The 27,334-nt window shown below is 43.8% G+C and overlaps 1 protein-coding gene across 2 annotated transcripts in view; it reads left to right on the forward strand.

Moving 5' to 3' along the window:
• Window positions 1-3,928: 3,928 nt before the first annotated feature.
• oxnad1 (oxidoreductase NAD-binding domain containing 1) overlaps window positions 3,929-27,334 on the forward strand; it is an 84,270-nt gene continuing 60,864 nt past the window's right edge. The window contains exons 1-2 of one of the 2 annotated variants that reach the window (XM_068011778.1): window positions 3,929-4,175; window positions 23,289-23,355. In XM_068011778.1, the coding sequence (XP_067867879.1) occupies window positions 4,036-4,175; window positions 23,289-23,355 (207 nt within the window). In that variant the 5' untranslated portion in view covers window positions 3,929-4,035. The remainder of the gene's footprint in view (window positions 4,176-23,288; window positions 23,356-27,334) is intronic. The other variant, XM_068011786.1, reaches the window with a different exon arrangement.

A 27,334-nucleotide genomic window follows, 5' to 3' on the forward strand; every position in this document is an offset into this window, starting at 1 on the left:
GAGAATACAGCAGAATATAGATAGATTGGAGAGTTGGGCAGAGAAATGGCAGTTGGAGTTCAATCCGGGCAAATGTGAGGTGATGCATTTTGGAAGATCCAATTCAAGGGTGAACTATACAATAAATGGAAAAGTCCTGGGGAAAATTGATGTACAGAGAGATTTGGGTGTTCAGGTCCATTGTTCCCTGAAGGTGGCAACGCAGGTCAATAGAGTGGTCAAGAAGGCATACAGCATGCTTTCCTTCATCGGACAGGGTATTGAGTACAAGAGTTAGCAGGTCATGTTACAGTTGTATAAGACTTTGGTTCGGCCACATTTGGAATACTGCGTGCAGTTCTGGTCGCCACATTACCAAAAGGATGTAGATGCTTTGGAGAGGGTGCAGAGGAGGTTCACCAGGATGTTGCCTGGTATGGAGGACACTAGCTATGAAGCGAGGTTGAAAGCGTGGAAAGTTCTTTCCGCAGAGGGTGGTGGGTGCCTGGAACGCGTTGCCAGCGGAGGTGGTAGACGCGGGCACGATAGCGTCTTTTAAGATGTATCTTGACAGATACATGAATGGGCAGGAAGCAAAGAGATACAGACCCTTAGAAAATAGGCGACAGGTTTAGATAGAGGATCTGGATCGGCGCAGGCTTGGAGGGCCGAAGGGCCTGTTCCTGTGCTGTAATTTTCTTTGTTCTTTGTTCTAAATGCAGAAACTCATGGGGAGGTTAAGAGCAAGATGCTGTTTTTGTGAAGCTAGAGGTGGAGCAATGAAAACCGCCCAGCAACCTGTGTCATTTCACAATTCATGGGATGCCTCTTCTTTGCCACAAGTTGCTAGCTGCTTTGCCATTAATAGCAGTGTGCTTTCATTCAGTTATTTTTTTCAGCAAATTCCAGCTCACATTTTATTATAGATCTGTGCCTTAGATTGTTCCAGCTACAATAATGCATGGCAGGGACTGACACGGAGACAAAATATTTCTTGACTGAATGTGGTAATTTTTATTTAATATCATAGGTGAGATTGAGGAGGTATAATAACCAAACAGAAATAGTTCAAATATTTATTAACCAAAACAAAGTACAAAAGCTACAGATGCATAGATCCAGACAAGAAATTTTAGTAGCTAAGTAAAACATAGGTGGACAGTGAGTATACTGCACTTTCCTTTTTTCTGAATATGGTATACTGCTTTCTGGAGGAGGAGGATTGGGGATGTAAAAGATGGGATGGGGTGGGGGCATGGAAATTGGGTGGGATATAGTGATGGTATAGGAAAATGGGATATAGCGGATGAAACAGGGAAATGGAATGAGGTTGCGGGATGGGGTGGGATGGAGACGGGGATGGGATTGAGGAGCTGGGATGTGACATGGGATGGGGTTAGAGGATGAATGCGGGGGTGAAATGTTTTGGGAATGGAATGGGAAATAGGGAATGGGTTGTGATGGAAGCTGGAATGGGGATAAGATGGGGAAATGTGATGAGGATGGGATGGGCGAAGGTGGGATGGAGGGCGCGTAATGGATGGATGAGATCGGATTGAGCTGGGATGGGAAGATGGGATAGAGGGACAGGATGGGAGATGAGATGCGGGGGGCGGGGAACATGTTCCCACAAGAAATTTCATTTCCCTTATGGAATTATGCATTCTGGTTCATTTTTAAGCATAGGACCATAAAAATTAGGAGCAGAAATAGGCCATTCAGCCCCTTGAGCCTTCTCCGCCATTCAATAAGATCATGGCTGATCTGTTTGTGTTATTTTATTTAAATATTTTGTTTATTTTTATACCTTACAACTGATATTTTTAATCTTTAAAAAAGAGTGATATTTAGATTTTCAATTGATCAACCAGGCTTGCAGACATGTCAACTCTCACGAATTTATCACAAGAGATGCGATTTCTAAGTAAAATTAAGCCCCAACCACGATCGTGAAACAGGGCTCTGCAATTTCAGCATTTTTCACAGGCATTCAAAAAGACATCTTTCATAGGCTGCTATGTCCTACTCCTCCCCGAATGGATCATCTGGTCTGCCCCTCCGCACACTGATGTCAACCTCCTCTCAACAGGGTGGCTGCTTTCTCCTTCAGCCTTCCCTCCCTTTCCCTCACTGTGCTATGCTTGGGCAGCAGTAACTAAGGCAAGCACATGGAGCCAGCCTGCTCCCAGAGTGCCCACAGACTGGGCTTGTATCACTCGAGCTTTGGCCAGCAGGTAGTGGAAGGAGAACCACAAGAAGCAGGAATTGGTGGGGCCAGTGGCTGGGACCTACCGAACCAAGTTAATGGAACTCCTATAACAAATACCAGGCAATTTATTTCAGTCAAACTCACAGAAATTATTCATTCTCTGGGTCAGGGTGGCAGTAGCGGCCTTTAACTTTCTAAATTTTCATTCAGGTTAATCAAAATACCCCAGCAAGGCATTTACTTTTTTAATACACTTGGTGTTTGGATGTATATCTTAATGCTTCACAAATGCAGTTACTTGCTCAATATGGGTGAAATCAGCAGTGTAGAGCTTTGCTTTTTGTCATAATGACCTTTTTCAAGTTGATGTTATAGTTTAAAATGCTAAAAAATTAGCTCCCTATTAGAGATGGGTTGCTGTGTGTGTACTGATAACCAGCCCTCTTCTCAGGTGGTCGGGCTTGTTAAAACACAAAATCCCGCTAGACCACATGACTTAGGGTTGGGAATTATCGTCAATGGTTAGGATTAGGGTACAAAATCTTAAATGTGCATTTATATAGTGTCATTAATATCATAACCAGTCCCAAGGCATTCCACAGCAGTGTTCTCAAACAAGTTCGACAAAGAGCCACATGGGGGACATTAGGACAGGTGGTCAAAGAGCTAGGTTTTAAGGAGTGTCTTAACAGAGGTAGGAAAGGAAGAGGTTTAGGGCTTTGGCAACTGAAGGCTCAGCAGCTAATGGTGGAGTGATTAAAATCAAGGATGTGCAAGAGGCCAGAATTCAAAGAGTGCAGAAAATGAGCTACCAACAACTTCTTTGTCACTAAACACATTCTTTTAAAGAAGCTTTCTAAACCAAATATCAATCTCTATTGGTTTATATAGAATAGAACCATAGAATGGCTACTGCACAGGAGGAGGCCATTTGGCCTGTTGTGTCAGTGCTGGCACTCTGGAAGAGAAACTCACCTAGTCCCACTACGCCCCCCTCCACACTCTCAGGAAGTGCATTCCAGATCCAAACCATTTACAGCATAAAAAAGTTTTTCCAAAACTTTTTTTGCCAATCACCTTAAATTGTTGCTCTCTGTTTCTCGATCCTTCCGCCAACAGGATCGGTTTTGCCCAATCTACTCTGTCCAGACTCATGACTTTGAACACCCCTATCAAATCTCCTCAATCTTCTCCTCCAATCTATCCACGTAACTGAAGTTTCTTACCCTTGAAACCATTCTCATGAACCTTTTCTGCACCGTCTCTAAAGTCTTCCCATCCTTCCGAAAGTGTGGTGTCAAAGCATTTTTTTTTAAAACACCAAATCTCTTGATTTCTATTAAGAACTTGTCCCTTGATTTCTGACAGAGTTTGACTTCTCCTTCATCCCAGATCTTTGCTCTTGATCACATTATTTTCTGTGCTTTTATGCATGGGTGACAGGAAAGTTCAATGCTCTTTGCTAAAATAGACCGAATCCCAACCTTAAGCCTAAATCTCATATTTCTGCCGGACTGCCACGTTTTACCGATTCGCCGTCCCCACGCGGCACACAGGCCGGGATGTCGGCGACTCCGCAGGATTTCACTGTCACATATCATTTTACAAAGCTCAGCGCACAGAAGGAAGAGTAAATTTATAAACACCATAACCAAAGGAAGGCTCCCACCCAACCGTCACCTCCCTGTCACATGATCAGGACAGCTTCCGGGATTGTGACGTATTTCCGGCTCACGTGGCCCGGCTGATACGCTGCTTTGAATTTGGAGGGGGTGGTGGGGCTGGTGCGTGATCTGCAGTGCAGACACCGGTCAGTAGCGGTTGTGGGTCACCGGCTGGTCGTGGCCATGACCTTGGCCGGAGCTGCCCTTCGGCCCATGTTCCGAGGAGCTGTCATCGGGCCGGCTGACTGTACCTTCTCGTCGTCCCACCTTTTGTCGCAGTTGTTATCAGGGCTCAGGGTTCAGTGTCATTCCAGAGCCACAAGGTGAGTCGGCGTGGCCCATGTTTGCTATATTTCTTTTAATCTATTGAACCTGTCGCCCATCCTGGCTTAAATATGTCGCCGGTTTTGATGCATGAGCCTAACCGGCTCCACGTGGGTAAAGGTGCATTTACACCAGGATTCCTAGTCTCCGAAGCATACAGGAGTGCAGGGATCACTGCTGCCAGGTAGACCATGATCTGAGTCTCGGGTTTGAGATCCTGATCCTCTAATGCTCTCTTCCTCAGTTGGCCAAAGGCTGAACTGGCACATTGGAGGCAATAATGAACCTCATTGTCTATGTCTGCCTTTGCTGAGAGGAGTCTGTCAAGATATGTCAAGACATTTTCCATGATCTTGTCATTGATCTTGATTGACGGGGAGGTGTTGTGCAGCGGGAGCTGGTTGGAAATGCCTTTGCTTTCTGTTTAGTGAAAGATGGATTTTCTCATATGCTTTGGAGAAGAAGTTGACAATGATCTGAAGCTCTGTTTCAGAGTGAGTACACACACAAGCATTATCTGCATACTGAAGCTCAACGACTGAGGTTGTAGTGACTTTGGTTTTGGATTTAAGGGGGCATAGGATGAACAGTTTCCTGTCTGTTCTGTGGATTATCTACACGCCTGTGGGTAGTTTGTTGGAGGTGCAGTATTGTAGCGATGGAAATGGAGAAGAGAGTTGATGCAATGACACGGCCTTGTCTGACCCCAGTCTTGACTGAGATAGGGTCTGTGGTGGTTCCATTGGTGAGGACGTCATCTTGGAGTAGAATGGCAACAAACTTCTAAGGACAGCCAAATTTAAGCAGGTGCTCCATAAACCTTTGCAGTTGACAGAGTCAAAGGCTTTTGTGAGGCCAAAAAAGGCCATTTAGAGCGGCCTTGATCCCTCCATTTTCCTTGGATTTGTTGGGCAGTGAAGATCACGTCTGTGGTGCTTCTCGATGGGCAAAAACCATAGTGTGATTCTGGAAGGAGCTCTTCAGCCACTGGGAGGAGGCGATTGAGGAGGATTCATGCAATAATCTTCCCAGTGGCAGACAGCAGGGAGATCCCTCTGTAGTTGCCGCAATCTGTTTTGTCTCCCTTCTTGAATACAGTCACAATCACAGCATCCCTGAAGTCCCCCAGCAAGCAGTCCTCATCCCAGATGAGGGATATGAGGTCCAATTGTAGCAGGAGCATATCTGTGCCATGTTTAGGATTTCGGCAGGATGGAGCATTGAGGGATGGAGTCAAGGACATTCAAGTTGAGGAGTTCTTTGAAATGTTCACTCCAGAGAGCACTGACTGCCTTTCTGTCCTTGATGAGTTCTCCTCCATGCTTGGTTTTTGGTGAGCCCTTGAGTGTTTGGGCCTCGATAGTGCTGAAGAAACTGCGCATGTCGTTTGGTGGCCGCAAATTGCTGGATCCCTAGTGCTGTTTCTACCTACCATTTTTTAATATTCTTGGTTTTACTTTGCACTGCTGCCTTCAGGAACCTTTAAGATTGCAGGCACCTCAAAGCACTGGAGAAGTACCACCAGAGGTGCCTCTGCAAGATCCTTCAAATCCGGTGAAAAGAAAGGCAGTCCAACAGCAGCGTCCTCTCCCAAGCCAACCTGCCCAGTATTGGGGCACTGATCACCTAAAATTAGCTCCGCTGGGCGGGGCATATCGTCTGCATGCCTGACACCAGACTTGAAACAGCTGATCCACTCGGAACTCGGTCACGGGAGGAGATTCCCAGGAGGACAGCGGAAATGCTTTAGTGATGTTCTCAAAGCATCCCTGCAAAGATCAAACATCCCTGTCACCTCGTGGGAGTCCCTAGCTCGTGACCATCTTAGATGGAGAAAACTGATTCTGGAAGGCATCATGCACCTCAAGGGACTTCAGGAACATGCAGAGGTGAAGTTGAGGCATCGGAGGGAGCGCACAGACTTCCAAACTACTCATCTACCTGACTTTTCAAGCACCACCTGCCCCTCATGGCAGAGTCTGCAGATCATGCATTGGACTTATCAGCCATCTAAAAACCCATTGAATCGGAGTGGAAACCAAGTCATCCTCGATCCCGAGGGACTGCCTAAGACTGAAGTAGGTACCACAATTGAGGTGCCGGGAGTGTGCATGCCAAAGGTTTTACTTTGCACGAAATTACAGTTAAAAGTGTATGTTCAACCTAAATCTTGAGTCAGCCGGCCTCATTCAACTTTACTCTGCAGTCAGTTTCAGCCTCACTCTGGATTTACACTGCAACATTGAGCTGATTTGCACCAACTCTAAACTTGCAGTATCATTTTATGTGGGTTTGTGATCAGTCTAATTTTTTAAATCACATTTTACATGAGATTACGTAGGACACACAACACAGAAACAGGTTATTCGGCCCAACCAGTCCATGCCAGCGTTAATGCTGCACTCGAGCTTCCTCCTATCTTTCCTCATCTAAATCTATTGTGGTAACCCACTATTCCCTTCTCCTTCATATTCTTGTCTAGATTCCCCTTAAATGCATCAATACTATTTGCTTCAATCACTCCCTGTAGCGAGTTCCACATTCTCACCACTCTTTGGGTGAATAGGTTTCTCCATTCCCGATTGAATTTCTTGTTGACGCTCTTCCCCATAAGTGGAAACCTTTTCTTCATCCATTCTATCAAAATCTTTAATAATTTTAAAGACCTCAATTAGGTCACCCCTCAGCCATTTTTCAAGAGATAAGAGACTCAGCCTGTTAATGCTTTCCTGATATGTAATTGTTTTTTATTCCTTCATGGGATGTGGGAAACACTGGCAAGGCCAGCATTTATTGTCCATTCGTAATTGCCCTAGAGAAGGTGGTGGTGAGGTGCTGCCTTAAACTGCTGCAGTCCATGTGGAGTAGATCCACCCACAGTGCTGTTAGGGAGGGAATTTCAGGATTTTAACCCAGCAATAGTGAAGGAATGGTGATATAGTTCCAAGTCAGGATGGTGTGTGGCTTGGAGGGGAATATGTAGGTAGTGACGTTCCATGCGGCTGCTGCCCTTGTCCTTCTAGGTGGTAGAGGTTGCGAGTTTGGAAGGTGCTGTCAGAGAAGGTTTGGCGTGTTGTTGTTGTATGCCCACATGTTTCTGGTATTATCCTTGTAAATCTTCTCTGCATCCTGTCCAGTGCCTGTCCTTTTTTTATAATACGGCAACCAGAACTGCACACAGTACTCTTCAGTGGGGTCAAACCAAGGTTCAGTACAGGTTTTGCATTATTTCCCTACTTTTCAATTCTATCCCTCTAGAAGTAAAGCTAGTGTTTGGTTTGCTTTTTTTAATGACCTTGCTAACCTATGGTACAACTTTGTGATTGGGTTATTTGTACTCCCAGGTCCCTTTGTTCCTCTACGGCCCCTAGACTAGCACCTTCCAAGTAACTAGTGATTTCTCTATTCCCACTAAAATGTACCACCTCACATTTTATGTGTGTCAAACTTCATTTGCCAATTATTTGCCCATTCTGCAAGTTTGTTAATGTCCTTCTGTAATTTGCTGCAGTCCTCCTGAGTATTGCCTATCCCCCAATTTGGGTATCATCGGCAAATTTAGATATTGTGTTTTTCATTCCAAAGAGCAAATCGTTAATGTAAATTGTGAATAGCAGTGGTCCCAGCAAAGATCCTTGTGAAACACCACTTCCACTGTCTGCCACTCTGAATAACTACCCTTTCTCCCACACTGTGCTTTCTGTCTTGAAGCCAGCAAACAATACATTTTGCCACTTGTCCCCAACTCTGCATTCTCTGACATTCGCTAGTCTATTATGGGCACCCTTATTGAAGGCCGTTTTGAAAGTTCAGATAAATTTCATCTGCAGCATTACCATTGTCTACCCTCTGTAATGTCCTCAAAAATTCAATAATGTTGGTCAAGCAAGATTTTCCCTTTTGAATTCCCTTCATTATATTTTTCTTTTCTAGATGTTGTTCTATTCTAGAGATTCTATTACTTTTCCTACCACCGATGTTAAGCTGACAGATTTATATTTCCCTGGGTATGTTCTGTCTCCCTTAAACATAGGAATTACATGAGCGATCTGCCAGTCCTCTGGCACAACACCTTTATCTAACAAATCATTGAATATTTGTAGGAATGCCTCTTCTCTTATCTTCAACTGTTAGTAGTTAGGAAACATTGCCAATGTTGAAAATCTGAATTTAAAACAGAACATGCTAACAACTTTATGATCTTGACCACTGGAGTGCAGAGCAATATGCAATCCAGTCCAAGGTGCCTCAATGACAGTCATTAAAAATGTGACCTTATCTCACTAACATCATTGGTGAAAGTGTAGCTTAGTGAGTAAATAATAACATAAGAACAAGGAGCAGGAGTAGGCAATTCAGCCCCTCGAGCCTGCTCCGCCATTCAATATGATCATGGCTGATCTCATCTCAGCCTCAACTCCACTTTCCTGCCCGTTCTCCATAACCCTTCAATCCTTTACTAATTAAAAATCTGTCTATCTCCTTAAATTTACTCAATGTCCTGGCATCCACCACCCTCTGGGGTACTGAATTCCACAGTCTCATGACCCTTTGAGAGAAGTAACTTCTCCTCATCTCTGTTTTAAATCTGCTACCCCTTATCCTAAAACTATGACCTCTTGTTCCAGATTGCCCCACTAGAGGAAACATCCTCTCTACGTCTGCTTTGTCAATCTCCTTAATCATCTTGTATACGTCAAATAGATCTCCTCTCATTCTTCTAAACTCTTGAGAGTAAAGGCCTAAATTGCTCAATCTCTCTTCAGAAGACAAACCCCTCATCTCTGTAATCAATCTAATGAATCTCCTCTGAACTGCCTCCAATGCAACTACATCCCTAGGGGTACCAAAACTGTACACCATACTCCAGGTGCGGTCTCACTAATGCCTTGTACAGTTGCAGCAACACTTCCCTACTTTTATACTCTATTCCTTTAGTAATAAATACCAAAATTCCCTTTGCCTTCCTTATTACCTGCTGTACCTGCATACTAGTTTTCTGCGATTCATGCACGAGGCCACCCAGATCCCTCTGCACCGAAGCACTCTGAAGTTTCTCTCCATTTAGATAATTTGCCTTTCTATTCTTCTGACCAAAATGGATAACCTCACACTTATCCAAAGAACAGTACAGCACAAGAACAGGCCATTCGGCTGTCCAAGCCTGCGCCGATCTTGATGCCTGCCTAAACTAAAACCTTCTGCACTTCCGGGGACCGTGTCCCTCTTTTCCCATCCTATTCATGTATTTGTCAAGATGCCTCTTAAACGTCATTATCGTACCTGCTTCCACCATCTCCCCGGCAGCAAGTTCCAGGCACTCACCACCCTCTGTGTAAAGAACTTGCCTCGCACATCCCCTCTAAACTTTGCCCCTCTCACCTTAAACCTATGTCCCCTGGTAACTGACTCTTCCACCCTGGGAAAAAGCTCCTGACTATCCACTCTGTCCATGCCTGTCATAACTTTGTAAACCTCTATCATGTCGCCCCTCCAGCTCTGTCGTTCCAGTGAAAACAATCCGAGTTTATCCAACCTCTCCTCATAGCTAATGCCCTCCAGACCAGGCAACATCCTGGTAAACCTCTTCTGTACCCTCTCCAAAGCCTCCACGTCCTTCTGGTAGTGTGACAACCAGAATTGCACGCAATATTCTAAGTGTGGTCTAACTAAAGTTCTGTACAGCTGCAGCATGACTTGCCAATTTTTATACTCTATGCCCCGACCGATGAAGGCAAGCATGCCGTATGCCGCCTTGACTACCTTATCCACCTGCGTTGCCACTTTCAGTGACCTGTGGACCTGTACGCCCAGATCTCTCTGCCTGTCAATACTCGTAAGGGTTCTGCCATTTACTGTATACTTCCCACCTGCATTAGATCTTCCAAAATGCATTACCTCACATTTGTCCGGATTAAACTCCATCTGCCATTTCTCCGCCCAAGTCTCCAACCGATCTATATCCTGCTGTATCCTCTGACAATCCTCATCATTATCCGCAACTCCACCAACCTTTGTGTCGTCCACAAACTTACTAATCAGACCAGCTACATTTTCCTCCAAATCGTTTATATATACTACAAAGAGCAAAGGTCCCAGCACTGATCCCTGCAGAACACCACTAGTCACATCCCTCCATTCAGAAAAGCACCCTTCCACTGCTACCCTCTGTCTTCTATGACAGAGCCAGTTCTAGATTAGATTAGAGATACAGCACTGAAACAGGCCCTTCGGCCCACCGAGTCTGTGCCGAACATCAACCACCCATTTATACTAATCCTATATTAATCCCATATTCCTACCAAACATCCCCACCTGTCCCTATATTTCCCTACCACCTACCTATACTGGTGACAATTTATAATGGTCAATTTACCTACCAACCTGCAAGTCTTTTGGCTTGTGGGAGGAAACCGGAGCACCCGGAGAAAACCCACGCAGACACAGGGAGAACTTGCAAACTCCACACAGACAGTACCCGGAATTGAACCCGGGTCCCTGGAGCTGTGAGGCTGCAGTGCTAACACTGCGCCACTGTGCCGCCCTTCTGTATCCATCTTGCCAGCTCACCTCTGATCTCGTGTGACTTCACCTTTTGTACTAGTCTGCCATGAGGGACCTTGTCAAAGGCTTTACTGAAGTCCATATAGATAACATCCATTGCCCTTCCTTCATCGATCATCTTTGTCACTTCCTCAAAAAACTCAATCAAATTAGTGAGACACGACCTCCCCTTCATAAAACCATGCTGCCTCTCGCTAATAAGTTTGTTTGTTTCCAAATGGGAGTAAATCCTGTCCCGAAGAATCCTCTCTAATAATTTCCCTACCACTGATGTAAGGCTCACCGGCCGATAATTTCCTGGATTATCCTTTGCCTCCCTTAGTATTCTGGGGTAGATCCCATCAGGCCCTGGGGTCTTATCTACCTTATTGCTTTGCAAGACACCCAACACCACCTCCTTTTTGATAATGAGATGACTGAGACTATCTACACTCCCTTCCCTAGGCTCATCATCCACCAAGTCCTTCTCTTTGGTGAATACTGATGCAAAGTACTCATTTAGTACCTCGCCCATTTCCTCTGGCTCCACACATAGATTCCCTTCTTTGTCCTTGAGCGGGCCAACCCTTTCCCTCGTTACCCTCTTGCTCTTTATATATGTATAAAAAGCCTTGGGATTATCCTTAATCCTGTTTGCCAATGACTCCTGTTAGCCATCCCGACTCCTTGCTTAAGTTCCTTTCTACTGTCTTTATATTTCTCAAGGGATTCGTCTGTTCCTAGCCTTCCAGCCCTTACAAATGCTTCCTTTTTCTTTTTGACTAGGCTCACAATATCCCGCGTTATCCAAGGTTCCTGAAACTTGCCAAACTTATCCTCCTTCTTCACAGGAACATGCTGGTCCTGGATTCTAATCAACTGACATTTGAAAGACTCCCACATGTCAGATGTTGATTTACCCTCAAACAGCCGCCCCCAATCTAAATTCTTCAGTTCCTGCCTAATATTGTTATAATTAGCCTTCCCTAAATTTAGCACATTCACCCGAGGACTACTCTTATCCTTATCCACAAGTACCTTAAAACTTATGGAATTAAGGTCACTGTTCCCGAAATGCTCCCCTACTGAAACTTCGCCCACCTGGCCGGGCTCATTCCCCAATACCAGGTCCAGTAGGGCCCCATCCCTAGTTGAACTATCTACATATTGTTTCAAGAAGCCCTCCTGGATGCTCCTTACAAATTCTGGCCCATCTAAGCCCCTCGCACTAAGTGAGTCCCAGTCAATATAGGGGAAGTTAAAATCACCCACCACTACAACCCTGTTACCTTTACATCTTTCCAAAATCTGTCTACATATCTGCTCCTGTACCTCCCGCTGGCTGTTGGGAGGCCTGTAGAAAACCCCCAACATCGTGACTGCACCCTTCCTATTCCTGAGCTCCACCCATATTGCCTCACTGCACGACCCCTCCGAGATGTCCTCCCGCCGTGATATTCTCCTCAACAAGTAATGCAACTCCCCCACCCCTTTTACATCCCCCTCTATCCAGCCTGAAGCTTCTAAATTCTGGAACATTTAGCTGCCAATCCTGTCCTTCCCTCAACCGTCTCTGTAATAGCAACATCATAGTTCCAAGTACTAATCCAAGCTCTGAGTTCATCTGCCTTACCTGTTATGCTTCTCGCATTGAAACAAATGCACTTCAGACCACCAGTCCCTCTGTGCTCCGCAATATCTCCCTGCCTGCTCTTCCTCTTAGTCTTACTGACCTTATTTACTAGTGCTCCCTCATTTATTTCACTTGCTGTCCTGCTGCTCTGGTTCCCACCCCCCGCCACACTAGTTTAAACCCTCTCGAGTGACGCTAGCAAATCTCGCAGCCAGGATATTTGTGCCCCTCCAGTTTAGATGCAACCCGCTCTTCTTGTACAGGTCCCATCTGTCCCTGAAGAGATCCCAATGGTCCAGATATTTGAAAGCCTCCCTTCTACACCAGCTGTTCAGCTACGTGTTTAACTGCACTATCTTCCTATTTCTAGCCTCACTGGCATGTGGCACAGGGAGTAATCCAGAGATTACAACCCTGGAGGTCCTGTCATTTAACTTTCTACCTAACTCCCTAAACTCCCCCTGCAGGACCTCATCACTCTTCCTGCCTATGTCATTGGTACCGATGTGTACCACAGCGTCTGGCTGTTCACCCTCCCCCTTCAGAATGTCCCCTGTCCGTTCAGAGACATCCTTGACCCTGGCACCAGGGAGGCAACATACCATCCTGGAGTCTCTTTCACGTCCACAGAAGCGCCTATCTATGCCCCTGACTATAGAGTCCCCTATAACTATTGCTCTTCTGCGCTTTGTCCCTCCTTGCTGAACAACAGTGCCAACCATGGTGCCACTGCTCTGGCTGCTGCTGTTTTTCCCTGATAGGCCATCCCCCCCAACAGTATCCAAAACGGTATACTTGTTAGAGAGGGGGATAGCCACAGGGGATTCCTGCACTGACTGCCTGCCGCTTCTAGCGGTCACCCATCTATCTGCCTGCACCTTGGGTGTATCCACTTCTCTAAAACTCCTGTCTATGATGCTCTCTGCCACCTGCATGCTCCTGAGTCCATCCAGTTGCCGCTCCAACCAATCCATGCAGTCTGTGAGGAGCTGCAACTGGGTACACTTCCTGCAGATGTAGTCGTCCGGAACGCTGGAAGTGTCACGGACCTCCCACATCTCACAGGTGAAGCACTTCACCCCTCCAACTGACATTTCTAGCACTAATTAATAAATTAATTTAAGATAAATAAATACTTATTAAATCCTTACTAAATTGTTATAACAATATGGTCCCTATATTATCCACGTTAAACTCCATCTGCCAAATTTGGCCCATTCACCTAATCTATCCATATCCATTTGTAAATTTCTTATTTCTTTATTGCAACTTACTATCCCACCTATTTTAGTGTCATCTGCAAATTTGGCTCTAGTCCTTCTATCCCTGCATCCAAGTCATTAATATAGATTGTAAATAGTTGGGGCCTGAGGACCGAACCCCACTAGTTACATCTTGCCAACCAGAAAAGGACTCATTTATCCCGACTCTCTCTTTTCTGTTGGTTAGCCAATGCTCTATCCAAGCTAATAAATTGCCCCTATCCCCATGTGATCTTACCTTGTGTATTAACCTTTTCTGTGGCACCTTATCAAATGTCTTCTGGAAGTCCAGATATACTACATCTACAAGATCCCCATTATCCACTTTACTTGTTACATCTTTGAAGAACTCTAGCAAATTAGTCAAACACAACTTACCCTCATAAAACCATGCTGACTCTGATGGATTGCATTTTTACTTCCTTAATAATGGATTCTAACAATTTCCCAAGGACAGATGTTAAACTAACTGGTCTATAGTTTCCTACTTTCTGCCTCCCTCCTTTTTTGAATAAGGGCATTATATTAGCATTTTTCCAATCCACTGGAACCTTCCACGCACCCAGGTAATTTTAGAATATTATAACCGATGGATCCACTAACTCCGCTGCCACTTCCGTTAAGACCCTAGGATGTAGGCCATCAGGCCCTGGGGACTTGTCTGCCTTCAATCCCAATAGTTTGCTCAGTACTTTTTCCCTAGTGATGATAATTGTTCTAAGTTCCTCCCTTCCTATAACCTCTGCAATGAAAATGAGGTGAGAGTGACTGCCTTTGACATCAAGGCAGCATTTGACCGAGTATGGCATCAAGGAGCCCTAGCAAAACTGGAGTCAATGGGAATCAGGGGGACAACTCTCCGCTGGTTGGAGTCGTACCTAGCGCAAAGGAAGATGGTCATGGTTGTTGGAGGTCAATCATCTGAGCTCCAGCAGTTCCTCAGGATAATGTCCTAGGCCCAACCATCTTCAGCTGCTTCATCGATGACCTTCCTTCATGCATAAGATCAGAAGTGGGGATATTCGCTGCTGATTGCATAATGTTCAACACCATTCGCGACTCCTCATACTGAAGCAGTCCGTGTAGAAATGTAGCAAGACCTGAACAATATCCAGGCTGGGCTGATAAGTGGCAAGTAACATTCGTGCCACACAAGTGCCAGGCAATGACCATCTCCAACAAGAGAGAATCTAACTATCTCCCCATGACATTCAATGACATTACGATCACTTAACCCCCACTATCAACATCCTGAGTTACTATTAACCAGAAACTGAACTGGAGTAGCCATATAAATACTGTGGCTACAAGAGCAGGTCAGAGGCTAGGAATCCTATGGTGAGTAACTCACCTCCTGACTCCCCAAAGCCTGTCCACCATCTACAAGGCACAAATCAGGAGTGTGATGGAATACTCTCCACTTGCCTGGATGGGTGCAGCTCTAACAACACTCAAGAAGCTTGACATCATCCAGGACACGCTCACTGCCTCCACCACTGATGCACAGTGGCAGCAGTGTGTACCATCTATAAGATGCACTGCAGCAACACAACAAGGCTCCTTTGACAGCACCTTCTCGCACCACAGCCTCACAGCTCCAGCGACCCGGTTTCGATTCTGGGTACTGCCTGTGCGGAGTTTGCAAGTTCTCCCTGTGACCGCGTGGGTTTCCTCCAGGTGCTCTGCTTTTCTCCCACATGCCGAAGACTTGCGGGTTGATAGCTAAATTGACCATTGTAAAAATTGCCCCTAGTGTAGGTAGGTGGTAGGAGAATTGAAGGAAAGTGGGGGATGTGAGAGGGAAAATGGGATTAATGTAGGATTAGTATAAATGGGTGGTTGATGGTCGGCGCGGACTCAGTGGGCCGAAGGGCCTGTTTTGGTGCTGTATCACTCTATGACTCGAAACAGAATCACAGAATAATACAGTGCAGAAGAGCCCTTCGGCCCATCGAGTCTGCACCGATGCATTAAAGACACCTGACCTGCCTACCTAATCCCATTTACCAGCACTTGGCCCATAGCCTTGAATGTTATGATTTGCCAAGTGCTCATCCAAGTACTTTTTAAAGGATGTGAGGCAACCCGCCTCTACCGCCCTCCCAGGCAGTGCATTCCAGACTGTCACCACCCTCTGGGTAAAAAAGTTCTTCCGCAAATCCCACTTAAACCTCCTGCCCCTCACCGTAAACTTGTGACCCTTCAACTAAGGGGAACAGCTGCTCCCTATCCACCCTGTCCATGCCCCTCATAATCTTGTACACCTCGATCAGGTCACCCCTCAGTCTTCTCTGCTCCAGCGAAAACAACCCAAGCCTATCTAAAATAAAAGCAAAATACTGCGGATGCTGGAAATCTGAAACAAAAACAAGAAATGCTGGATTCACTCAGCAGGTCTGGCAGCATCTGTGGAAAGAGAAGCAGAGTTAACGTTTCGGGTCAGTGACCCTTCTTCGGAACTGACAAATATTAGAAAAGTCACAGATTATAAACAAGTGAGGTGGGGGTTGGGCAAGAGATAACAAAGGAGAAGGTGCAGATTGGACCAGGCCACATAGCTGACCAAAAGGTCACAGAGCAAAGGCAAACAATATGTTAATGGTGTTTTGAAAGACAAAGCATTAGTACAGATTAGGTGTGAATATACTGAATATTGAACATCAGCAAGTGCAAACCTGAAGAAAAACAACCTGAAAAAAACAGTGGGTAAGCAAACTGAACAAACTAAGATGAAATGAAATAAATGCAAAAAATGTAAAAAGGAATGCAAAAAAAAAGGAAGAAAAAATAACTAAAAATGACTAAAAATGAAAGTAAAGTGGGGGGCTGTCATGCTCTGAAATTATTGAACTCAATGTTCAGTCCGGCAGGCTGTAGTGTGCCTACTCGGTAGATGAGATGCTGTTCCTCGAGCTTGCTTCTGATATGACCTCCTTTTTCCTCAACCGAGGATTTCCCCCCACTGTGGTTGACAGGGCCCTCAACCGTGTCCGACCCATTCCCCGCACCTCTACCCTCACCCCTTCCCCTCCCTCCCAGAACCGTGACAGGGTTCCCCTTGTCCTCACTTTTCATCCCACCAGCCTCCATATCCAAAGGATCATCCTCCGCCATTTTCGCCACCTCCAGCGTGATGCCACTACCAGTCGCATCTTCCCCTCCCTTCCCCTGTCAGCATTCCGAAGGGATCGTTCCCTCCGCGACACCCTGGTCCACTCCTCCATTACCCCCACCACCTCGTCCCCGTCCCAGGGCACCTTCCCTTGCAATCGCAGGAGGTGTAATACCTGCCCATTTACCTCCTCTCTCCTCACTATCCCAGGCCCCAAACACTCCTTTCAGGTGAAGCAGCGATTTACTTGTACTTCTTTCAATGTAGTATACTGTATTCGCTGCTCACAGTGTGGTCTCCTCTACATTGGGGAGACCAAGCGCAGACTGGGTGACCGCTTTGCGGAACATCTCCGCTCAGTCCGCAAGCAGGACCCTGAGCTTCCGGTTGCTTGCCATTTCAACACTCCCCCCTGCTCTCATGCTCACATCTCTGTCCTGGGATTGCTGCAGTGTTCCAGTGAACATCAACGCAAGCTCGAGGAACAGCATCTCATCTACCGATTAGGCACACTACAGCCTGCCGGACTGAACATTGAGTTCAATAATTTCAGAGCATGACAGCCCCCCACTTTACTTTCATTTTTAGTCATTTTTAGTTATTTTTTCTTCCTTTTTTTTGCATTCCTTTTTACATTTTTTGCATTTATTTCATTTCATCTTAGTTTGTTCAGTTTGTTCAGTTTGCTTACCCACTGTTTTTTTCAGGTTGTTTTTCTTCAGGTTTGCACTTGCTGATGTTCAATATTCAGTATATTCATACCGAATCTGTACTAATGCTTTGTCTTTCAAAACACCATTAACATATTGTTTGCCTTTGCTCTGTGACCTTTTGGTCAGCTATGTGGCCTGGTCCAATCTGCACCTTCTCCTTTGTTATCTCTTGCCCAACCCCCACCTCACTTGTTTATAATCTGTGACTTTTCTAATATTTGTCAGTTCCGAAGAAGGGTCACTGACCCGAAACGTTAACTCTGCTTCTCTTTCCACAGATGCTGCCGGACCTGCTGAGTGATTCCAGCATTTCTTGTTTTTGTTCCAAGCCTATCTAACCTCTGTTCATAGCTTAAATACTCCATCCCAGGCAACATCCTGGTGAATTGCCTCTGCACTCCCTCCAGTGCAATCACATCCTTACTATAATATGGCGACCAGAATTGCACACAGTACTCCAGCTGTGGCCTTACCAAAGTTCTGTACAACTCCAACATGACCTCCCTGCTTTTGTAATCTATGCCTCGATTGATAAAGGCAAGTGTCCCATATGCCTTTTTCACCACCCTATTAACCTGCCATTCTGCCTTCAGAGATCTATGGACAAACACGCCAAGGTCCCTTTGTTCCTCGGAACTTCCCAGTGTCAGGCCATTCATTGAATACTTCCGTGTCACATTACTCCTCACACTTTTCAGGGTTAAATTCCATCTGCCACTTTTCTGCCCATTTGACCATCCCGTCTATATCTTCCTGTAACCCAAGACACTCAACCTCACTGTTAACCACTCGGCCAATCTTCGTGTCATCCGTGAGCTTACTGATCCTACTCCCCCACATAGTCATCTATGTTGTTTATATAAATGCCAAACAATAGGGGACCTAGCACAGATCCCTGTGGTACGCCACTGGACACTAAACCCACGATCTCTACCACCTAGAAGGACAAGGGCAACAGATGCATGGGAACACCACCACCTACAAGTTCCCCTCCAAGCCACACATCATCCTGACTTGAAACTATATCGTCGTTCCTTCACTGTCACTGGATCAAAATCCTGGAACTCTCTTCCTAACAGCACAGTTGGTGTACCTACCCCACATGGACTGCTGCGGTTCAAGAAGCCACCATCTTCTCAAGAGCAATTCGGGATGGGCAATAAATGCTGGCCTAGCCAGCGACGCCCGCATCCTTTGAACGAATTTTAAAAAAAAGCTCTGAAATGAAATCTTTCTCATTTTAATTATGAATTCTGCAGTTCTAATAATTTTCCCTTTTCTCACATCTGGAGGACATAGAGCCTAGATATATTGAGTATGCAGTTTTGAATAACACAGAACTACATGAATATTGAAAATATCTGAATTAAAACAGCCTTGTTACTTAATACTAACCGATCATAGAATATAAATTATGGGTCAAGAAAGGGGTTCAGGCCATTGAATGCATTTTCTTCAATAGACGGCCCTAACACAGACTATATCTGATTCATCTTCTCTTCCGCATGAGGTCAATAAATACAGGTAAAACTTGAATACAATTGGACTTTTTGAAACCTTGAAGCCTAAGGTTACCAATACATTCAGGTATCATTCTGCCACTGCATTTATCATAATTTGGTTATGTTCCACAGATGGCATTTCTAAGTCCCAGTACCATGGAAACCATTGTGTTTCATACAATATGTAATCATCTATGCATGTACTTTTCAGTCTCATTTATCATCAAGCACTTATGCATAATTTAGTATATTGCTACACAGCAATATTTGTGTTAAACTGATGTGCTGTCTGCATATTCCAGTGGTTTACGTGGATGTAATGTTCCCATGGCACTATTCGAAGAATAATGGTTTTCCAGATTCTTGATGAACCAGTTGGGTTTTATGGTCACTTTAACTGATAGCAATTTTTAAAAGAAAACTGAATTCAAATTCTCAAACCGCCATGGTGAGATTTGAATGGGTATTCTCTGGATTACTAGTCTAATAACATAACCACAACATCTGAAGTGGGCGTGAAAAATTTCATGATGCTACCTGAAGAAGAGCAGGATCCTGGCTAATGTTTATCCCTCAGCTAGTATGTTAGCTCAAGGTGGTTGGAATTCAAAAGTGGAGAAGTGATGATTCAGTTGTACAGAGTCTTGGTCAGACCTCATCTAGAGTACTGCGTTAATTTTTGGGCAACAAACCTTAGGAAAGATATATTGACCTTGGAGGGGGTACAGTGCCAATTCACTAGAATTATACCAGGGATTAAAGAGTTAAATTGTGACAGTAGGCTTGTATTCACTTGAGTTTAGAAAGTTGAAGAATGATCTAATTGAGTTGTTTAAAATAAAATTATTTGTGGGGAATCCAGAACAGGAGAGCATAATCTTAAAATTAGAGGTATGCTACTTAAGAATGATATCAGGTGTGAAAAATTTCTTCAAAGAATAGTGAAAATCCAGAAATCACTCTCCAGAGGCTCTAGATGCAATTGAAATTTTCAAGACTGAGATCAATAGATATTTGTTACGTAAGACTATCAATGGATATGGAGCAAAGGCAGGTAAATTGCATTGAGGTACAGATCAGCCATGATCTAACTAATGCTGAAAGTAGTTGATGATCCCTTTAAATAGCACTGGTTGGTCAGGGTGGGTTGGGGGAGGGGAGGGGGGGGGGGCATTCTTCCTGCTGCTAAATATGTGTTCGGCTGTGCGCGGGCTGAAGTATCGAGCTCCAAAATAGTAGAGCTGGCTTCAAATCAGTGTTTCATGCTGATTGATGTCATGATCTGCCTATTCTGCATACTTTCTGTGGATGTTCCCTGCCGGCACACTTTTGCCCCCAATAAAATGCCGTCTAGTGCAGCTAACAGCATAAGTCTGCGTGTGTGCCGCAGATGGCATTTTTGATGCGATATGGTGCTTGCAGTGCTGAAAACACAGGCACGAAGGAGCCGGATTTCATGGCCTTTATCTTTTCAGTACTAATTCTGAGTTTATGTTCACTGTTACTTATCCACTGACCAGTGGAAAGAATTGTTTAATAGATATTTTAGCACTTTGAACACTTCTATTAGTGTCTCCCCTAAATCTTCTCAACAGAGGAGTATATTCCTACTCTTTCATTTGTCATTCTTTCTTTATACTTTACTATAGAATTACCTCCTTGTTCTTAGTGACATCCACCTTTTTTAATGTTCCTCTTACTTGCTTATAAAAACCTTTGTTGTCATCTTATATGTTGTATCCAAGCTAAACAGTGAAGGATGAAACTAGACCCAAATTCTTTTCTTGATAAGTCAGTTTATTCACAGAATGCAGCATGACCCACCTCTGCCTTCCATTCACCAACCACCCTTGTGTCCAGCAGGCTCTTTCTATCCACTTCAGATCATTATTTGAACAATGCCCTTGAGCTGTTTACCTTTAACAACATAATTAACCATTAACATATGTTGACCCTGAGTCGTTTTTCATTCTTTCCTCCTATTCCTCCATTTTTGCTTCTCTGCTTTTGATGTTTCTTCTGGTTTTCTTTCTGTACTGTTAGCCTTAATGTTATCATGTGCATCCTGCTTAAGCTTTATTTTCTTTTTGAATCTGATCATATTCATCCATCGAGCTTTTCTTTCACCCCTTTTTACTGTTTGGAATGCTTTTAGACTGTACTCTAGCCATCTTGCACTTAAAAAAAAAAAAAAAATCCCATTGCTGCCCTGCTGTATTATCTGCCACCTTTATTGTTGTCCACTTAAGCTGAGCTGGTCAAAGATTTTCCTCATCTATTTTAACTGCAAACCTAACTATGTTGTGATTACTGGTCTCTATAAATATTTTGGTTTAGTCTCATGAAACTGGTTTAGTAATACATCTTCAAGAAATGCTGGAATCACTCAGCAGGTCTGGCAGCATCTGTGGAAAGAGAAGCAGAGTTAACGTTTCGGGTCAGTGACTCTTCTTCGGAACTGTTCCGAAGAAGGGTCACTGACCCGAAACGTTAACTCTGCTTCTCTTTCCACAGATGCTGCCAGACCTGCTGAGTGATTCCAGCATTTCTTGTTTTTGTTTCAGATTTCCAGCATCCGCAGTATTTTGCTTTTATTATAGTAATACATCTTTCCTTGTAGGTATTGTAACGTACTGACTTAGAAAGCAGGCTTTGAATACATTCTATGAACCCCTCCCCATTTTGACGACTGCTGTTGGTATTATCCCAGGCCAACTCTGGATAGTTAGTGTTCCATTGTAGTTACAGTCTGTAATGGACACACAAGATTGTTTTAGGGGTCTTATTATTTCTCAGTTCATTATAATAGTGTAATTAGTAATGAAACCCCTCCTTTCTATTTGCTTTCTGTGTATCTTCTAAAAAATGTTATACACAGGAATACCAAACTTGGAGGTGTGGCAGACAGTGAGGATGATGTCAGTCGACTGCAACACGACATAGGCTAGCAGAATGAGCAGATAAGTGGCAGATGGAACTTAATACAGAAAAATGTGAGTTGATGCATTTTGCCAAAAGGGATAGGGAGAGCCAATATAGGCTTAATGACACAGTTCTATAGAGCGTGCAGGCACAGAAGGGCCTGGGCATTCATGTGCATAGATCTTTCAACGTGGCAGGGCATATTGAGAGAGCATTTAGCAGAGCAAATGGGTTCATTAACTTCACAAATAGAGGTATTGAGTACAGAAGCAGGAAAGTTGTACTGAACATTTATAAAGCCCTGATTAGGCCACAATTGGAGTATTGCATCCAGTTCTGGTCACCACACTTTAGGAAGAACGTAAGAAGTAGGAGTAGACCATTCAGCCCCTCGAGCCTGCTCCACTGTTTAATATGCTCATGGCTGATCCTTGGCCTCAACTCCCCTTTCCCGCCCCTTCCCCAGGATGTGAGGGTCCTTAATAGGGTGCAGAGGAGATTTGCCAATATGGTTCCAGGGATGAGAGATTTTTAGCTAGGTTGCAAAAGTTGGGCTAGTCCTCCTTGGAGCAAAGGAGATTGAGGAGAGGTTTGGTAGACATGTGCAAGATTTACAGATAAGCTACACAAAGAAAAACTGTTCCCAATATTGCTGATTAGCTAATGAACTGGAACTTTCTGCCTACGAGGGTGGTGGAAGCAGAGATGATCAAATGGAAATTGGGTGGGCACTTAAGGGAAATAAACTTGCAGGGCTACAGGGATAAAAGAGGGGAATGGGACTCACTGGATTGTTCTACAGAGAGCTGGTATGGACTTGATGGACCAAATGGTCTCCTTCTGTGTTGTAATCACTATGTTGAAACAGACTTGAGGGGCTGATTGGCACTTCCTCAGTACTGCACTCAAGTGTCAGCCAAAGTTGTGTGGGTAGATGCAGGAAGGATGTTCCCGATGGTGGGGGAGTCCAGAACCAGGGTCATAGTCTAAGGTGAGCCTGTGGAACTTGCTACCACAGGAAGCAGTTGAGGCCAAAACATTGCGGATGCTGGAAATCTGAAACAAACAAGAAATGCTGGAATCACTCAGCAGGTCTGGCAGCATCTGTGGCCAAAACATTGTATGTTTTCAAGAAGGAGTTCGATATAGCTCTTGGGTCTAAAGGGATCAAAGGGTATGGGGGGAAAGCGGGAACAGGCAACTGAGTTGGATGATCAGCCATGATCATAATGAATGGCGGAGCAGGCTCGAAGGGCCGAATGACCTACTTCTGTTCCTATTTTCTATGTTTCTATGTGTGCCCAAGACTTATATATGGCTCTGTTGCAAAGGTTTGAGAATGGGATCACGATGGATATAAATTAGATTGTTTCCATTAATAAATGTATTCTTTGTTGTAAATTGGTGCATTGTGTTTACATTCAGCAGGAATATGTCATCAAAAAGGGAAACAAGCCACCTGGAGAGAACAATCAACAACTTCCGCCAAGAGGTCAGTATAAGTTGCTTATTGGAGTGAAGGGGAAGATCTTGCTTGTTGCATATGAACATGTGAATTAGGGGCATTCAATAAGTTCAAGGCTGAACTGATTACTCCACATTTCCACCTACCCCCGATAACCTTCCACCCCCTTGCTTATCAAGAATCTATACCTCTGCCTTAAAAATATTCTAAGACTCTACTTCCACCGCCTTTTGAGGAAGAGAATGCCAAAGACTTACGACCCTCAGAGAAAAAATTTCTCCTCATCTTTGTCTTAAATGGGCAATCCCTTATTTTTAAACAGTGATCCCTAGATTTAGATTCTCCCACAAAGGGAAACATCCTTTCCACATCCACCATGTCAAGACGCCTCAGGATCTTATATGTTTCAATCAAGTCGCCTCTTACTCGTCTAAATTCCAGCGGATACAAGCCTAGCCTGTCCAATCTTTCCTCGCAGGACATGTTGAATGTGGATTTCAAACTTTTGTGATCTTTCCAGTGATTAGTATTGTGTTTTACTCATATTTTGTTCAGGGCTTTGATCAAATGCGATCACCCTGACATCACAACAGAGCACACACCCACCATCAATTTTTCACCATTCTGCCATCTCATTGCTGTCACCTTTTGTTCACTACATGTGATGTGAAAACCAGTTCACGTGCTGTTAATGCAAAGCTTTGAAAGAAATACTTCAAAATTGAACTCTCAGGAATTAGAAACCTTTTTTTAATAGAAAATATTTGAATCAAAAGAAATTTTTCTTGATGACAGAAATGTGATATTGTGCTGTCTGATGGATTCGTTGGCTAATATTTTAGTACAGAGATGTTGTGACAATAATCATATGGAATTCCCCAATGAATCTACAGAAGATAAATAGGTTAATTTTACTTGGGAAGATGTTATGAATCATAGTGCACATACTTGCAGTTATTAAGTGATTCATTTTAGTTAACATAAATCCATTTAAATTACTCCTGTACTATTGCACAGATCCTTAGGAAATAGAGTAGAAAATTGAATAGTATTTTGTGTTCTTCCCACCTCCAACCCCAACCTTCTCAAAGCTGTACTTTTACCTTTCAAATGTCTACTTGCCAATTTGGGGCCAGAATTTCTTCAATCTGATTTATGTTGGTTTCTACATTCATCTTGCCATTGGCAACTTATATCACAATTTCCTGATGCCTCATCAGCATGTACCTGAACATAAAAAGAGCAGAAGATATGGTATCTATCTTCTTTAAGTCCCTCTATCTTATTGATATTAAAATTTGAATTTGGAGCTATCAAACCATAATTTATGCACATTCAGTGCAACATGTTTAAGTTAAGCAATTCCAGAAGATTTTTTCTTTGTAATGTAACATTCTAATATAAAGCACTCAAAGATATAGAATATGCATGCAGATCTCAAGAAATAAAAATGATTTCTCTCTCCACCCCCCCCACCCCCCTCCTGCCACCACTACCAAAAAAAAGCACAACTCTGCTCATGTATTTAAACCAGAACCTTCCAGGATGTCAGGCTCTTGCTGTCCAGCTCCCCCTGATGACTTGGTGGGTAAAAGCACTTACTAGTCTAACAGACATGCAGACTAGAAAGTTCCAGTTTAGGATCCTGTTGTATGCTGAGCTAGCTGCTTCATCAGGCTATCAATTGGAGTGCTACAAATTACCATGGAACCTTTGGGCTAGCAAAGGGAAAAATCAGCAAAAAAAGCTATTTCTGATTGTTAATCAGTGACTCCAGCTGGAAGTTGGGCCCCCACCCCTGCTGTTGCTTGAATAGGCTGTTGAAAGTCACTGCTGCAAATGAAGAATGGCCAAGGTTCAGGCAACAATAAATTCGACCTTGTATAAAAAATACTTCATTTATCTACAAAAGAACAACTTGTATTCATGTAGTGCCTTTAACATAGGAAATGACCCAGGGTGCTTCACAGAGACATAAGCATCAATCCAAGAAAGAGATTAGATGGGTTTTGAAAGTGATTTCAAGAGGGTGAGAGAGATAGAGAGGCAGAGGAGTTTAGGGAGGAGATTCTTGATCATGGCTACTAGAAAGCTGAAGGCACAGTTGGACCAAAGGAAAGGGGATGTACAAGAGACTAGAGGAATCATGAGCTGGGGGAGCGTAGGGATAGAGTAGGTTAGAAATGGGAAACACTTTTGAGACATTTAAGCACAAGAATATGAATTTTAAATTTGAGGACCAGGAGCCAATGTAGGACAGGGACGATGGGCAAGTGGTGGGAGTTATGGATGAACTGAAGTTTCTGGAAAACAGGAGGCTGGCCAAGGAGAGCATTGGGCTAGTTAAGTTTGGTTGCATCAGAAGCATGGATAAAAATTTCAGTGGAATATGAGCTAAGGTAGGAGCAAAGGTGAAACTAGGCAGTCTTTGTGATGGTCTGATTTTGGAAGCTCAGCTTGGGGTTAAGCAAGGTGCTAAGGTTGCAAACAGTCTGGTTCAGCCTGAGACAGTGCCAGAGAGGAAGATGGAACCAATGGTAAAGATATGGATTTTGTGGCAACGGCCATGCTTTGTTGGATGAAATTACAGCTCATGCAACATTGGATGTTAAACAAGTAGTCTTAATCAGCAAGGCAGTACAGGGCTCAAGAAAGATAGTCAAGAGGTGGCAGTGTGTTGTCATGAGCGCACATTTGGAAGCTGATCTATGTCTGTAGATTGCCTTCGAGGGAATAGCATGTAGATGAAGAAGAAGTGACAGAGCTGGATGTTTGGGGAACACTGGAGATGAGGGTGTAGTATTGGGAGGAGTGTTACAAGGATTTTGTTTTTATTAAAACTTAAGATTCAATGTTTTTCAAAACTGAGAAAGGATTTTCAATGGACATTTGAGACACCTGCAAAAAGCTGAACTCTATGGATGTTTTGAAAGGAAGTTCAACAGGAGTTGAACTTGTAGAAAGACAGGAATACAGGAAATTTCAAGGAAACCAGCAAAGGGGTTTTGACCTCAGAGCTACTCTTTGAGTGACAAGAGAGCATTTATGACTGGAAATGTGTCCTGTTTCAGGAAGGTTATGCTTTCAGTTTTGAGCTTTTAAAAAAAACCAGTGAGTTTGGCATTCTGAAATTTGATTCTGACCTTCCTGGAGATAAGAAGAACAACCAGAAAAGTATTACCTCTGTAAAAGAATCCTGCATCTCTTGAGAAGAAACCCTGCATTTCAAATGTGGCAGACTCCAAATGCCTCCTGTCTCTGAAGAATCCCAGCATCAAGTGTGGTTCCTGTTGCCTTCAGTGTTTTAAGAAATCCAGAAATTTGAAGTAACCTTCTGCTGCTATACGGCTGCTGTAAGACCTAAGATGACCTGTTGCTACACCCCTGATGGAAGACCTGTGTGAAACCTGCTGCAGTTGAGTTTCTTTGAATGCCTACCCATCACAGACTGTTCACCAACCTCGCCTAAAAAGACTTCGAGTGGCTTCCAACTATTTGACTTTGGGACACCTCGCCAAACTGAAAAACATATTTCCAGATCATGACAGACTAAGTTATTTTATTATTCCTTTCATTCCTATGAAACAGCTGGAAACCAAAATCCCGGTTAACCAGTTTTTTTTGGATGTGTGTGTGTGCATGAGGACCAGGGAAATAATGAGTTTTAAAAATCTGAGAGGAGCGGAGCCCGAGGAGCAGCAGGACCGGAGGTATAAAAAGCGTGCCAAAAACCTCTGTGGGAGAAAGGCAGAGAGGAGCGGAGCCTGAGGAGCCGGGAAAAAAATCGCAAAGTGACATTAGTGTGACGTCATATTGAACAGTGAGAGCAGGGAAACAGAGAGCAGCTGGGGTCAGTATTCAGGTAAGTTTTTCATTTAATTTAATTGAATCAACATAGAGTAAGACTTGATTGATTGATTTATAAGTATATAAACTAAAGACTAAAGCGGTTTAAAAAAAACTAAAGACCAGTTGGAAATTTAAATAACAAATTAAAATCTAATTA

Source organism: Heterodontus francisci, chromosome 2 (assembly GCF_036365525.1).
Source record: "Heterodontus francisci isolate sHetFra1 chromosome 2, sHetFra1.hap1, whole genome shotgun sequence".
Taxonomy (NCBI): Eukaryota; Metazoa; Chordata; class Chondrichthyes; order Heterodontiformes; family Heterodontidae; genus Heterodontus; species Heterodontus francisci.